Here is a 15,033-nt window from a genome sequence, read left to right as displayed (position 1 = left end):
AAGTCAAATGGTATTACTTTACATTACTTCTCCTCATATAGGTCTCTATATTTTGTGTCTAAGTTACTCAGCTCTGAAAGTCAATACTAATACATAAATCCACAATATACAAATAGCTAAACAGGCCAACACTTCTCCATAGGTTTTTCTCTTTTCCTATTTATTTATTTATTATGAGAGAGAGAGAGAGAGAGAGAGAGAGAGAGAGAGAGAGGCAGATAGAGAAATAATGGGTAAGCCAGGGCCTACAGTTACTGCAAACAACCTCCAGATGCAAGTGCCATTTTGTGCATCTGGCTTATGTGGATTCTGGAGATTGGAACCTCGGTACTTTGACTTTGCAGGCATGTACTTCAACCACTAAGCAACCTCTGTAGCCCATCCTTTACTTTGTGTGTGTGCAAATAGTTTTTATGTGGTGTCCTCTGTGTGATATGTGGCACATGCATGTGTGGGTGCCCATGTGCACATGGAGGGCAGAGGAGAATGTAAGGTGTCCTCTTGTTGCCTATTTATGCATTTCTTTTATTGAGTCAGAATCTCTCCCTCAATCTGGAGCTACTGTCCATCAGCTAGCCCCAGTAATACTTCAGTCTCTGCCCTCATCCCTTTGAACTCTGGTTACATATGTGTGGACCCATGCCCAAAATTTTATGTATGCTGTAGGGAGTCAAACTTGGTAGTCTTCATCTTAAGAGGCCTTTCTTCTATTTTTTAAAATAATTTTCGCTTATTTAAATTAATTTATTTATTTATCTGAGAACGACAGAGAGAGAAAGAGGCAGATAGAGAGAGAATGAGCACATCAGGGCCTCCAGCCACTGCAAGCGAACTCCAGATGCATACGCCCCCTTGTGCATCTGGCTAACATGGGTCCTGGGGAATTGAGCCTAGAACCAGGGTCCTTAGGCTTCACAGGCAAGCATTTAACCTCTAAGCCATCTCTCCAGCCCATGAGGCCTTCATTCTTTTTTTTTTTTTTAAATTGTTTATTTATTTATTTGAAAGTGACAGACAGAGAAAAAGGCAGAGACAGAGAGAGAGAATGGGCGCGCTAGGGCCTCCAGCCATTGCAAGCAAACTCCAGATGTATGCGCCCCCTTGTGCATCTGGCTAATGTGGGTCCTGGGGAATTAAGCTTCAAACCGGGGTCCTTAGGCTTCACAGGCAAGTGTTTAACAACTAAGCCACCTCTCCAGCCCGAGGCCTTCATCCTTAAGCAGCCACTGCTTTTAAGAACTAAGCCATTTCCTCAATCTATTATTTATTTTCTTTTTCTGATTCTTGTTAAATATAGTGCTTTAATTTCATAGCTTTAACAATTAATGCCCATATTCTGAAGTCAACACATTTACCTATCATTTAGGCCCAAGTTTGTCCATTATACACAACTGAATCCTGTACAATTTATGTCTTAACAGATGCTAGCAGGCCTATAAAATCAATTAATATCTGATTTTATAGATGTTAAACTTCATCTTGGATAGTGAAGTCATCCTATATACTTGAAAAATACAGAGCTGTTATGTTTTTGTTTAATTTTTATTCAATTTAAAACTATAATGACAATAGAAAGGGATGAGCATATTGCTTGGCTCTTTATTCATTTAGATATTGTGTAAGATCCCAGAAGTGTCATGAACTGGTCCTGTCATGAGCTTTGACACTGACACCATCTGGGATGATATCAAACATGTGGATAAGCTTGTCTACTAAAGGGTGAATTTCTTCCAGATTTAGATCAAATTCTACCAGTTCCATTGGATTTATTTTATCAGTCACTTCAGCTTCCTTCCTCTTAGGGAAAAGTTGCCTTACAAAGATTTTGTTTGATGAGCATAATATATACATTTAGCCAAAGGAAGGGTAAGACTCCTTACAGTGTGCTCCTCTATACAAAAAACGGCCTGGTTATCCATGACCTCATAGTGCCTGACACTACCTACACAAGACCATCATAATCGGACATCAAAATGCAAGAGAGACTGATTGAGAAGGGGAGGGGATATGATGAAGAGTGGAGTTTCAAAGGAGGGAGTGGGGAGGGGAGACAGGGAATTACTATGGGATATTGTTTACAATCATGGAAGTTGTCAACAAAAAATAACATAAGTCAGTAATTTATGTTAACTTTAGTGATTAGATGTCCCTTTTCATGTAATCAGTGTCACCTTTGGCATCTCAGATAGACAATTTGATCTGGGTTGGAGGTGAGGATTGCAGTTCGGTTGTCAAGAATAAATACTGTCATTTGAAAGTCACACAGTGCTTCAATCAGCTCTATGTACATACATGAAAAGGTCTTCTCATTGAGTAGATACAACATGGTCCCTCTTATCTAACACAGTACCTCCTGGCTCCAGTCCTAGTTCTTGGTCTCCTTTACCACCATGGCATGTTATCTTATGGCTATCTTCCCTGCCTTTGTCACTATAATCTTTTAAAATAATTTTCCCTCAAACTGTCATCATTCCATTGAAAAATCTATTCTCCAAGGCTCTGGAACTCCATGCACACAGACTGTTTCCTATAAGACTGCTTTCCTGGGAAGACTTGAGCTTGCCATAGTAAGTGATACCATCATAGTGATTTCTTACACTATTTTCTACACCCAATGAGCAGGCTAGAGCCAAAGCAGAAGTGGGAAGGAGCCTCTATGTTCACTTCAAGTAGCTGCAGCTACTCATCCACTCACCAAGGGTTCCAGAGAGTTCTTGTAATATTATACTTATTCGATATTATTCATTTAGACTGTGTGTTTATATATTTCTGTTCACTGTTGTTCACTGCCCTATTTGTAAGAATCTTTAGGAAAATTTGACTCTGACTCTTCTCACCTTTGGAATGTTAAGACTGATAACAGAAGCTTGTCACAGCTTCTGGCTTGTATGTTGTATCTGGGGTACAAGCTTATGTACTCAGAGTTGCATGGCAACTGCCCTAAATATTGAGCTATCACCCCAGCTCTTAGCAGAGTATTTTAAGTTATAAACTATTATTTCAAATATAGATATTATGTAAATAACTTGTTTCCATAGAATAAAAGAACAAATAATCTTTGCATACATTATTTTAATCTAATTATCCTTGTGCATAATTTTTGAAAGTGATAGTGTATTAGAATTTACTTTTATGTTTCCTTGTTATCAGCTTTAGAATTTGCTCCTGAATGTCCACAGTCTATGAGTTTGGACAAACTTGTAATGATACAATTAATCTCTACAGTATCACATAGAATAGATTACTATTCTGTAATCCTCTATGCTTTATTTATCTCTTCTTCCTCTCCTATTCCCTAGCAACCACTGATCTTTTACACTGTATTTTGTATATTTAGTAAACATTTTGCCGTCTTACGGTATATCATGTAGATAGTGTCATATATATATGTGTCATAGATACGTGCATATACAAATGTGGGTATGTATGTATATATTAGCTTTCACATTTTGGCTCTTTTCACATTGTGACCTTTGTAACATGTGCTTAATTTTCCTGATGTCTCTTTGTGTCTTTTTCTTAATATTTCTCATACATGAAGACAGTGTAATTTGAGCATAATTTTCTCCAAATACCTTCTTTTGACACCCCCTGCCCTCCCTCTACACTGAACTTTAAAACTATACCTTGTTCTCTTTTGATAACCTTTTTAAAACCTTTTCTTTTTTTAAAAAAAAAATATTTATTTATTTATTTATTTGAGAGAGAAAGACAGATAGAGGGAGAGATAGAGAATGGACACACCAGGGCTTCCAGCCTCTGCAAATGAACTCCAGACGCTTGCGCCCCCTTGTGCATCTGGCTAACGTGGGACCTGGGGAACCGAGCCTCGAATTGGGGTCCTTAGGCTTCACAGGCAAGCGCTTAACCGCTAAGCCATCTCTCCAGCCCATCTTTTTAAAACCTTTTCATCAACCATGCTGAAATGTTGACAAGCTTAACTTTGTGGAGGTGTTGAAGTAGTAAAAGCTTCTCTGAGGTCATAATGTAACAGTCATGTCTGATCTGGAAAATAATGTCCACAAGTACTTCTCCCCATATTCTGGCTCTGACATCCCTTCTAACAGTTCTTTTGCCTTGTTCTCTTATCTATGGGATGTTACAGAAGTCTGTATAAGTGCTGAGCACTCAGCTTTCATTTAGTCTCAGCACTTTGGTGAGTTGCGTTACCCAGATAGTCACCATCATCTGGAGAAAGGTTTCTCTGACTAAAGGTGCAGGGATTTGTCTAAAGGGATAAGTCTGTATGACATGGTAACTCTTTCTTTATGGTGCTGAATAATATTGATTTTTCTGCTGGTACCACCGTTTGTTTATGAATTCACCTGATGAAGGACATGTTGGTTGTTTCCAAGTTTTCACAGTTCTATGTAGAGATGTTATTAAGTATCTGTGAGCAGGTCCTTGGAGTAATACTTATAAAATTACTACATTATCTGGCAAGTATATATTTCTGTAAGAAACTGCCAAACTATCTCAACTTGTTGGTCCATTTTGCACTTCACAGAAATGAATGAAAGTTGTTGTGGCTCCAATGTTCACCAGCACTTGATGCTAACAGTTTTCTGTTTCTTTGACCTTCCTAATAAGCATGTAATAACATTACAAATGTTACTATCTCATTTTTGTTTTTGGTTAAGGGACTGTTCCAATCACATAAATATCTTTTTTAGATATATCATTTTAATGCCTTGGATAAGCTGGGCTATTTTCAAGCTTTATTATGAACTTTCTTCTTTCTTTGGATAACAAATATTTGGCATGATGTCCCCATCATCTCTTTGATTCTTCTACCTCAACCGGACATATACCAATTACCTTTAATTTTCATAGTAGATACCTGGTACAAATTTGTCAAGAGTGTCTTCATTTGAGATGCTACTCACAACCCAAGATTTCTAACCAGACTACTGTCCTATTAACAATAAATTCAACAAATTCAGATGTGCTTGTGAGAATTCAGAACCCTCCCTTTGGTTTGATAACTTTCTAGAACGTTTCACAAAACAAAGCAAAATACCTTTGTTACATTCATTGATTTATAAAAACCACAATCCAAAGTGAAAGTGATGCATAGGGCAAGGCATGGGTGTGATTGGTGATTGTCCATGATTGCAGAAGCATCACTCTCAGCTACTCTGTGTGTCCATCATCAGACTTATCACTCATTAAGTTCACCAGTTTCTTTGTATTAGACAACGGAAGAATTCAATTTACTGACCAGATACACCTACTCCTGATTTTTTCCTCTAAGTATAGGATTGGCTAATTAGTCAAAGTAGAATTTCTATAGCCCTTCTAAAATAAAAAAAAAAGAACAGATGGTTTATTAAGCTATTCTTTTTCTTGAGAAGACATAGCTGAAAGAGAAATAAACATCTCTTATGTAAACAAGTTTAGCAATTCTTTTTCTCATGAATAAATAGTTTATGTAAAGTTTTATTTTTTACTTAGATTTCTGGTACACAACTGGCAACTGTTATCGAAATTATGTCACAAGTATATTTTGTCAAAATAAATAATAAAATAAAAAATATAAAAAGAAATTGTGAACTAAGTAATCTTTCTATTAAGAAACAAACACTAACACAGACATCACTGTAGAGAGTACTATTTTTATAAATCTTAGGTTTATCCCAATAATATTATACTTCCAAGAAAATACAATTTCTGTTTTTTTTTTTTAATTTTCTTATGCCAATGTAAGTGTTAGTGAGAATAGAGAAATTTTACAAGATGACAGTATTTTTCAAAGTGTCTTTTGAGGGAAAGAATCTAAACATAATATGTTGGCATCTGCTTTTCCAAATAATGAAGCATACTTTTATAAGGAGGAAACATTAGGAAATCAGATTGCATTGAATTTTTAGATGGGTCACTTTTCTTTTCTTTCTTTTTTTTGGTTTTTCGAGGTAGGGTCTCACTCTGGTCCAGGCTGACCTGGAATTAACTCTGTAGTATCAGGGTGGCCTTGAACTCATGGTGATCCTCCTACCTCTGCCTCCCGAGTGCTGGGATTAAAGGCATGTGCCATCACACCCGGCTGGGTCACTTTTCTTAATTCTTCTATGCCTGAGCATTTTATGTTAAAATTTGTTTCTATTATAGAAAGTTAATCTGTGAGGGAGAGATGACTTAGCAGTTAAGGATCCAGTTTTGATTCCCCAGTATCCATATAAGCCAGAAACACAAGGTAGCACATGTGTCTGGAGTTTGCTTGCAGTGGCTGGAGGCCTTGGGTGACCCAATCTTATTCTTTCTCCCAAATAAATAATAATAAATAACATGTTGGATGTTGTGATGCATGCCTTTAATCCCAGCACTGGGCAAGCAGAGATAGGAAGCTATGAGTTCAAGGCTATCCTGAGACTAGTTGTGTATTCTGGGTCTGCCTGGACTAGAGTGAGACCTTACCTCAAAAAACCCCAGAAAATAAAAATAAAGTAAAATAAATATTTTTTAAAAGATAATCTATCTTCATACAATGCCTGGACACAGTAAATACTAAATGTTGACAAATGTAGGTTAATATTAGTAGCAATAAAATGTAAGTTTTAAATAGTTATTCTGAGTGCCTATATTCTGTGTAATTGTATATTTAAATGAATCATTTCATTTAACTAAAAAAGTAACAATTTTCTTAACCAATTCTACTTTAAGCACTTTAAATCTAATTGGATTTGTTGCATATTATTACATCTATCATCTATCATTTTATAAATACTGCATATATTTTTCTGAATAACTCAAGAAAACTGGATTCTATTGGTTTAATGGACTATTTTTGGTGCATCATCAGCTTTCTTTCATCACAGCGAAGTCTCACACCATACATTCCATCTCAACTGCAAAGAGTGTTCCTTCTTACTAGCGAGTTCTAGGAATGAATTTCCTTGTATTTCACCTCATTATACTGAAATTGTAGTCACAATTTCAATTTATGTAGCATTTCATTAATAGCCAGCATGCCTTAAAGTGAACCTGACATCAGGAGAAAGTTCCTGTAGGCAGATTTGGTTGGACTATTCAGCACACTCTGTTTTTTGTTTTGTTTTGTTTTGTTTTTCAAGGTAGGTTCTCACTCTGGCGTCACCTCAAACTCACGGCAATCCTCCCACCTCTGCCTCCGGAATGCTGGGATTAAAGGCATGTGCCACCATGCCTGGCTTTTTCTTCTATCTTATTCCTTTTTGAGCTTAAATACACACTGAAATTTAGCCATTTTGGCAACCTTTTTAAACAGAAGTAATGATTAATTTAGGAATACATATCAACTCAGTATACTACATGTTATAAAAACATATTATATTTGAAAAGTGGTAACTCAACATTACTAGATAGCATTTTCGACCATTAGAATAAACTAAGTCTTTTAGTTGTGGAGAAATGATGCATCCACATATATAGATGGTCTTAAAAATTTATTATTTTAAATGACCTAAGAGGTTAAATATATTCTAAGTATTTTTACAGATAGCCATTCACCAAAAATGTTACATGGACTTTAAGATATATATTTCAAAAAGAAAAGTTTAATTATGTCACTACTTTTAAAAGAATAAATGAGAAGAAAGATAAGTGATTGCAAGTATTTTAACCTTTACTACAAATACAAATACAACTTGAGAGAAAATGCATGCTCATTTAACATTGGTGGATTTGAATCCAGCATCATCAACCTTCACTGAACTTTAGCACTTTCATTAGTCTTATCTATAATCTTTTTTTTAATTTTAATTTTATTTTTTTTATTTTTAAAAGCATACAAGCATACCTTTTATTTTATTTTTTTTTAAATATTTTTTTGTGCATTTTTTATTTATTTATTTGAAAGTGACAGAGAGAGAGGGAGAGAAAGAGACAGATAGAGAGGGAATGAGCGAGCCAGGGCCTCAAGCCATTGCAAACGAACTCCAGATGCGTGCACCCCCTTGTGCATCTGGCTAACGTGGGTCCTGGGGAAACGAGCCTTGAACCGGGGTCCTTAGGCTTCACAGGCAAGCACTTAACCGCTAAGCCATCTCTCCAGCCCACAAGCATACCTTTTAATCCCAGCACTTGGGAGACAGAGGTAGGAGAATCACTGAGTTGGAAGCCAGCCTGGGACTGCAGAGTGAGTCCCAGGTCAGTTTGGAACAAGAGTGAGACGCTGCCTCAAAGAAAAAAAAAAAAAAAAAAAAAACACCAGTGATCAGGGGAATGTAGTCATTTCTCTTTCCTTATCTATCATCTTGTCAGCCTTGTTCTAGTCCCGAGGTTAAATAAAGACAGCCAGAGTCCTGCTCTCAGGGAATTCCTAGTGGGTAGTCAGCTGTCTGATACATCAGGTAGTTGTGAGGTGAAGGACCATTGAGTGATGGAGACTTGCCAAGTTAGTTGGTGGCCAAGGACACCCATTCAGGGAGGTATCTCATCAGGCAGATGTGTAGCAGAGCCATTCCTGTGAAAGCCAGTAAGTGCAAAGGGCCCGCGGCATTAGTGGGCACAGGTCTCTGCCAGGGAAGCTGATTGAGGTACAGCTAAGGAAAGTGGGAGGAGCGATCCGTAGGCAGAGATGGCATGAGGCTGGGCCAGAGCCTTGTGAGAGTGGCATATCTGTGGGCCAGCTGTGCCTGTGTTGGAGGTAGGTCTTCTAAAGCTTGCGAACTTGGGATGATGACATGATCTTTGATTTTTTTCTTTAACTTTTTTTTTTTTTTTAATGAGAGAGAATATTGATGCCCCAGGGCTCCAGCCACCACAGTTGAACTACAGATGTGTGTGTCATCTTGTGTACCTATGCAGCCTTGTACACTTGCATCACCTTGCACATCTGGTTTACATGGGAGTTGAACATGAGCCTTTAGGTTTTGCAGGCAAGCGCCTTAACCACTAAGCCATCTCTCCCGTCTGAGTTTAGATTTCTAAAGACCCTCTCTGGCTTCATCTATAATCTTATAAGAAATTCAATTTCTCTGTCTCTGAATTAGTAAATTCACTATGACTTTCTGGCTTCAGGACTACCAATTCTAAGTGAACTTACTTTTCAGGTTTTGAAGTTCTGCTGATTCAATATGTTGACTGATTTCCCTCATTATTTTCATTCTGAGTTCTTTTCCTTAAAGAATCTACTTGATTTGCTACTTAAGTCTGCCTTTTCAATGTCTTTCCCCTTGTCCTTGTATTTCACCTTATTATACTGAATCTGTACTCAAAATTTCAATTTATGTAGCATCTCCCTATGTAACCCTGGCTGGCCAGAAACTCTCTATGTTCTTCAAGCTGGCCTTGAACTTGACATTCTCCACTTCCTGAATGCTATGATTAAAGCCATACACTCCCATTCATGGATTTAAAAAGTGCTATATTTTTAGGGATAGAGAAATAACTCAGCTGTTAAGATGCTTTCCTATAAAGCCTAATGACTTGAGTTTGATTCCCCAGTACCCATTTAAAGCCAGCTGCATAAAGTGGTGCATGTTTCTGGAATTCATTTGCAGTGGCTGAAATGGCAGAGGGAATTCCAGGCCATCCTAGGCTAGAGTAAGACTCTACCTCAAAAAACAAACAAAGGAAAAGTCCTGCATTTTTACTTTTATTTGTTTCATCTTTATGTGAATATGTATGTATATGATGTCTGTATGTGCATGTATATGATGTGTGTGTTTGATATATGTTTGTGTTTATGTGTGTCAACATCTGTGTCATTGCTTACATGTCGAGGTCAGGGGGAAACCTCGAGGGTTGGTCCTTGCATTATACCTCATGTAAGGAAGGGTCCTTATTGTCTGCCACTGTGTATACTAGATTAGGTGGCCCAAGAGCTTCCAGAGATTCTTTTGTTTCTTGCCTCCCATCTTAGCATAGGAACTCTGAGATTACAGATGTGCACTACTAGATCTGACTTTCCTTGCCTTCAGAGGATCTGAACCCAGACCTTCATGCTTGAATGGCAAGTACTTTACCCAATGAGTTATCTTTGCAGCTCAAAGCTACTGAATTTTTAATAGAAAATAGACACATATGATTCATGAATCCTTGCTGAATATCAAATACAACATCTAGATTGTTAAAAGAAGGACATTTGTTATATCCAATTGTCTAATATTTAGTGAGTTAAACATTTGAACAAGTTTTGACTGTCTTAGTCTTCTGTAACTCAAGGACCCTGTGTTATTTGGATTGTTTAGTGGAATTTCATGGGACCGGGTCAGGTCTGGAAGGGAAACAAGTCTTCATATGTTTGCACACTTGGTTGGGACATTGGAAAGTCTAAGATAAACTATTCCTGCTCCTTATACATATCATCTCAGAGTTTTCTCGTGGTCCATGTATAAGGGTATCATATGAGGTTTCAGGGCTGAAAAAGTGAATATTTATAATAGGAAGTGAAATATCATTATCTGGTACATTAGCCTAAAATATTGTCTGGCACCAAATCTAAGTTCTACTGGTCCTGTACTTACATGCTCCATGCTCCATACAGATTTACTTAGAAAGAGAAATACTTAAGAACCGGATGGGAAGAACTTTATAAATTGGGCAGACATCTGTATTTCTTTGCATCATTAATGTATCATTTATTCCACCAATAGTGATTTAAGACCAACTACAATACTTGCCTGGCAGGGGAAATACCATGATCACAAAGATGAAATACAATGCCAGAGACTATGATGGTTATATGAATTTATGGGATTATGTCTTATGGGGGTTCAAACATGAGCCCCCAATCATGAGCTCCTCTGTTTTTTAAGCAAAGAACTGGACAAAACAAGTCTGAGAAGGATATTTGATTATTATTATTTTTTATTCAGAAGTCAGGAGGAGTGAGAGTCTGCAGACAAAAGAAGTAGACGCACCAAGGAGTGGTGGCCCATGTCCATGCGCCTAGGTGGAAAGAAATATTTTTTCCCCTGGCAGTAGCTAAGCTTCCAGGGTGGGAAGGACAAAACCTTACCAAAGGTGAAAACCTCAGGTGCTGAGAGATGAATATCCCAGAAGCCAGAAAAGAAGAAGCAGCACCCCTTATGGTCTCCAAGTTGTCATAAACAGATAATTTCAGATGGTTACTAACTCATTTCTTATTCTCATCTGAAACAATTTCCCAGGACTCATGTAAGCCAGATGCACATATGTCTGGAGTTCATTTGCAGTGGCTGGAGTGTCCATTCTCTCTCTCTCTCAAATAAATAAATAAAAATAAAATATTAAATTATATTTTAAAAAAGAATATTTGGATGAAATTGAACATCTTGAAATGACAAAACATAAGCACATGCTTTTCAAAAGAGTACTTGTAAAAATCTAAGAATAAAGGCAAGGGAAAATATAAAAAAACTTAAAATACAGTTAATAAAAAACACTAATGTCTGGGTAGCTGTACTAATAATATACAAAACAGACCACTTAACACAACCAAAGTTTCCAGGCATGGTGGTGCCTGCCTTTAATCCCAGCACTCTGGAGGCAAAGGTAGGAGGATCGCCATGAGTTTGAGATCACCCTGAAACTATAGTAAATTCCAGGTCAACCTGGGCTAGACCAACACCTTACCTCAAAAACAAGAAAATAAATAAATAATAAATAAACCAAGTAAAGTTTAGAGATAAAGGTAAGTTATAGTAGTAAAGCTTCAATTAGTACAATTTGTAATTGGTATGTCTTTGACAGCATGGCAAAAAGACTGAGACCTAACTAATACATTTCCCAAGATTTTAATCCAACCAGAAGGAATGTACAATCACTCAATCAGTCAATAAAACCCTGTGCACAGTTCCTTCTTTGCAAATACACAGAACAAAATCTTGACACATTGCAGCCACATAGCAAATGTCAATAAATTTGGAGGATTGAAACCATATGGACTTTTTTTCTGACCATTATTCCTTTGAATAGGTTATCAGAAGGAGAGATATCAGATATTACTTGTATGCTTGCAAATGGTAAGCACACAAACTATTTGTGACACACATGTGCCCTGTACGCCCTATGTCTGTCCTTCTTCCTCAATTTGCACTGCTGACTGCATTATCCACTTCATCAGTCATTGTCCCAGTGCTTTCACAACAGATCAGGTGTTCACCAATGATGTCATCATCTCTGCAAGTTTTTACTCTGTCTGTGGTTTGGTCCTTCTTATCTGTACTATAAAACTGATCCTTCATAACATGACATCCAAATATTCTCTTTTAAAGGAAATTTTAATATTTTATTTTTATTTATTTATTGGAGAGAGAGAGAGAGAGAGAGAGAGAGAGAGAGAGTGGACACTCCAGCCACTGCAAATGAACTCCAGATATATGTGCATCTGGCTTACATGAGTCCTGGGAAATTGAACCTGGGTTGTTTGGCTTTGCTGGCAAGCACCTTAACCACTGAACATTCCTCCTCTCTAGCTTCTGCTTATATAGGTCCTTCCCCCAATGGTATGCACACCTGGCATTTTGTGTGCCTTCTAGACGACAACTTGAGCTCTAACATGCTTGAAAGGCCTTGTTTGATCAGTTAGATAGATTGGTGTAATTTTCATCACTTGTTACCTAGAGTTATTTTTACACTTCAGTTTTGTTAATTAGCTTTTCAATGGCTGTCTTCAATATTATACCATGAAGTATATATAGACAGGATATTATTTTTCCCTCATTTAAATAATGATAACTTGTAGAAAAACAATTCCAAGACAAAAATTGAGTTAGTGGTCATATATAGAATTAATAGGGTCATTCAAAAATAGTTATTGAATAAAGCAAGAAAGTTGATTTAACAAATTGATGAGAATGAATCCCAAAATTCTAAACAACACACAAAATAACACATAAAGAATACCAAACTAAAGACTTATGGTGTTACAGTCCCAAGCCTTACCATTTAGCATTTGGAAATCTACTAGATGCAACTGTACACTTTCTAAATGCCACAGTTCACCAGGGGCCATGTACATGTACTTTAGAGTGCAATTGTCACCAAGTGCAACCTGATTGCAGTCTCCTTAGAATGAATGAGTCATATCATGAGACCCAGGGATTAACTTTAATTTATTATGATCATAGAGAGTCTGAGATACAGAATTTAAGTGCTTTAAATAAGAAAAAAGGATATTTTTAAAATTTTATTAATTTATTGAGAGAAAGAGAGAGACGTGAAGATGGAGAAAGAGAATGGGCACTCCAGGGCATCTAGCCACTACAGCACAACCTTGTGCATCTGACTTCACATGAGAAATGGGGAATGGAACCTGGGTTCTTTGGCTTTGCAGTCAAGTGCCTTAACCACTAAGCAAGCTCTTCAGCCCAGAGAAGAAAAGTGTATTTTGTATGCTATAAGTAGATATACTTTAAATTTAGTGAATCTACTCATGAAAAACAAAAAAAAGGTTTGGTACCTAATGTAGTAAGTTTTAATTATATGAAAGAATATCATAATTATGCCAAATAAATGAGCCACTGTAATGGGTTGAAAACAGTTGCCACTTGTGGTATAATTTGTAATGTTTTCTTAAGGTTTTCACATAGATATTATAACTTGCAGCCAAATAAGATCTGACCAAGTCATTTAGAAGATAGATTTGCATAATTGTATTAACCTATTTTATTAAATAATTATACCCTGAAGCCCAAACTGAACCTCACTGGTTAATAACTAAAATTCCCTGATGATCATCCTAGTTGGAGCTCCCTCTTTGTGCTGCCTCATTAATGACTGAGCATGTAAGCAATCAGTCATAGCAAGTGTTCTTTATTATTTCATTTTATTTATTTGGTTGTTTAAGAGAGAGAGAGAGAGAGAGAGAGAGAGAGAGAGAGAGAATGAGAAAAATGGTTATACCAGGGCCTCTAGCCACTGAAAATGAACTTGAAATGCATGTGCACCATGTACATCTGGCTTGCATAGGTTCTGGGGACTCAAACCTGGGTCCTTTGGCTTCATAGACAAGCACCTTAACCATTAGACAATCTCTCTAGACTGCAAGTATTCTTTTTAAAGAATCAGCTAGAAAGAAAGTGAATCACCTTTCTCAGCCCAAGATGAAATTCTCAGTCCTATATCTGTTCTCCACCCACTGGTTACACCTCTGGGGCATGTGTTCTTACCAATAAATACCTTCTTATAATAAGAATAGACAATGAGATCACCTTATCAAAAACTTCATCTCTCTTCTGTTTTAATTTATCTTCTCTACAGACCCTCCTGCTGTAGAGCCAGCATTCTTGGAAATCCGACAAGGACAGGACCGAAGCGTTACCATGAGTTGCCGGGTACTGAGAGCCTACCCGATAAGGGTGTTAACTTATGAGTGGCGCTTGGGCAACAAGTTACTAAGGACCGGTCAATTTGACTCTCAAGAGTACACCGAGTACCCAGTGAAGAGTCTTTCCAATGAAAACTATGGGGTTTATAATTGTAGCATCATAAATGAAGCTGGAGCTGGGAGATGCAGCTTTCTTGTGACAGGTAAGATTCTATGCTATTTTGGTTTTCATGTTTTTACTGTTACAGAAGTAGGGATCTTAGATTTATGTTACTATAAGGATGAAAACACAAAATGCTGGAACATGTCACAAGTAGCTTAGTTATTGTACTTATAGCTTCTTGTAGTTTATTTCCAAGGTAAGTCTATTCAGCTGGAGTACTGCCTGTGCCTGTAAAATAACACAGAAGTATATGTGAATTCTAATGAAGTGAGTGTTGTGTGGCTTTGTTGTTTTTCTATTTCATTAATAACATAATAAATTGTAGTAAGCAGTACCATTATTTAGATAAGATTGAAAATTTGATCAGACATCCTGTATGGTACTTGTTGATAGTAGAAATGTTTTATTTTCATATTTATTAATTTAGCGTATCTCAGTGTACAGTGGATTTCCCTCTTGTCCTTGGCTTGCCATGTATTAAATATTCCAAAGAAAGGCAAGTAAGTTTTATCTGCCCATGAAATAAACATGGAGAATTACTTATACTTTACAAGATCTTTATCTATTAAATTTCCCTTTTGTTTTATTATAAATGCTTAACAAAATTATTTTTCAAACCTTTTTGATAATTTGTTAATAT

The 15,033-nt window shown here is 36.9% G+C and overlaps 1 protein-coding gene across 1 annotated transcript in view; it reads left to right on the top strand.

Annotated features, from left to right (window-relative positions):
- The window catches only part of Mdga2 (MAM domain containing glycosylphosphatidylinositol anchor 2), a 954,594-nt gene that overhangs the window by 811,687 nt on the left and 127,874 nt on the right, over nucleotides 1–15,033 (top strand). The window contains exon 9 of the mRNA XM_004649150.3: nucleotides 14,164–14,433. Within this exon, the coding sequence (XP_004649207.2) occupies nucleotides 14,164–14,433 (270 nt within the window). The remainder of the gene's footprint in view (nucleotides 1–14,163; nucleotides 14,434–15,033) is intronic.

This window comes from Jaculus jaculus, chromosome 7, assembly GCF_020740685.1.
Source record: "Jaculus jaculus isolate mJacJac1 chromosome 7, mJacJac1.mat.Y.cur, whole genome shotgun sequence".
In the NCBI taxonomy this organism is placed as follows: domain Eukaryota; kingdom Metazoa; phylum Chordata; class Mammalia; order Rodentia; family Dipodidae; genus Jaculus; species Jaculus jaculus.
The sequence above is the reverse complement of the archived record's forward strand: the minus strand, read 5'-3'. Positions and strand labels throughout refer to the sequence as shown.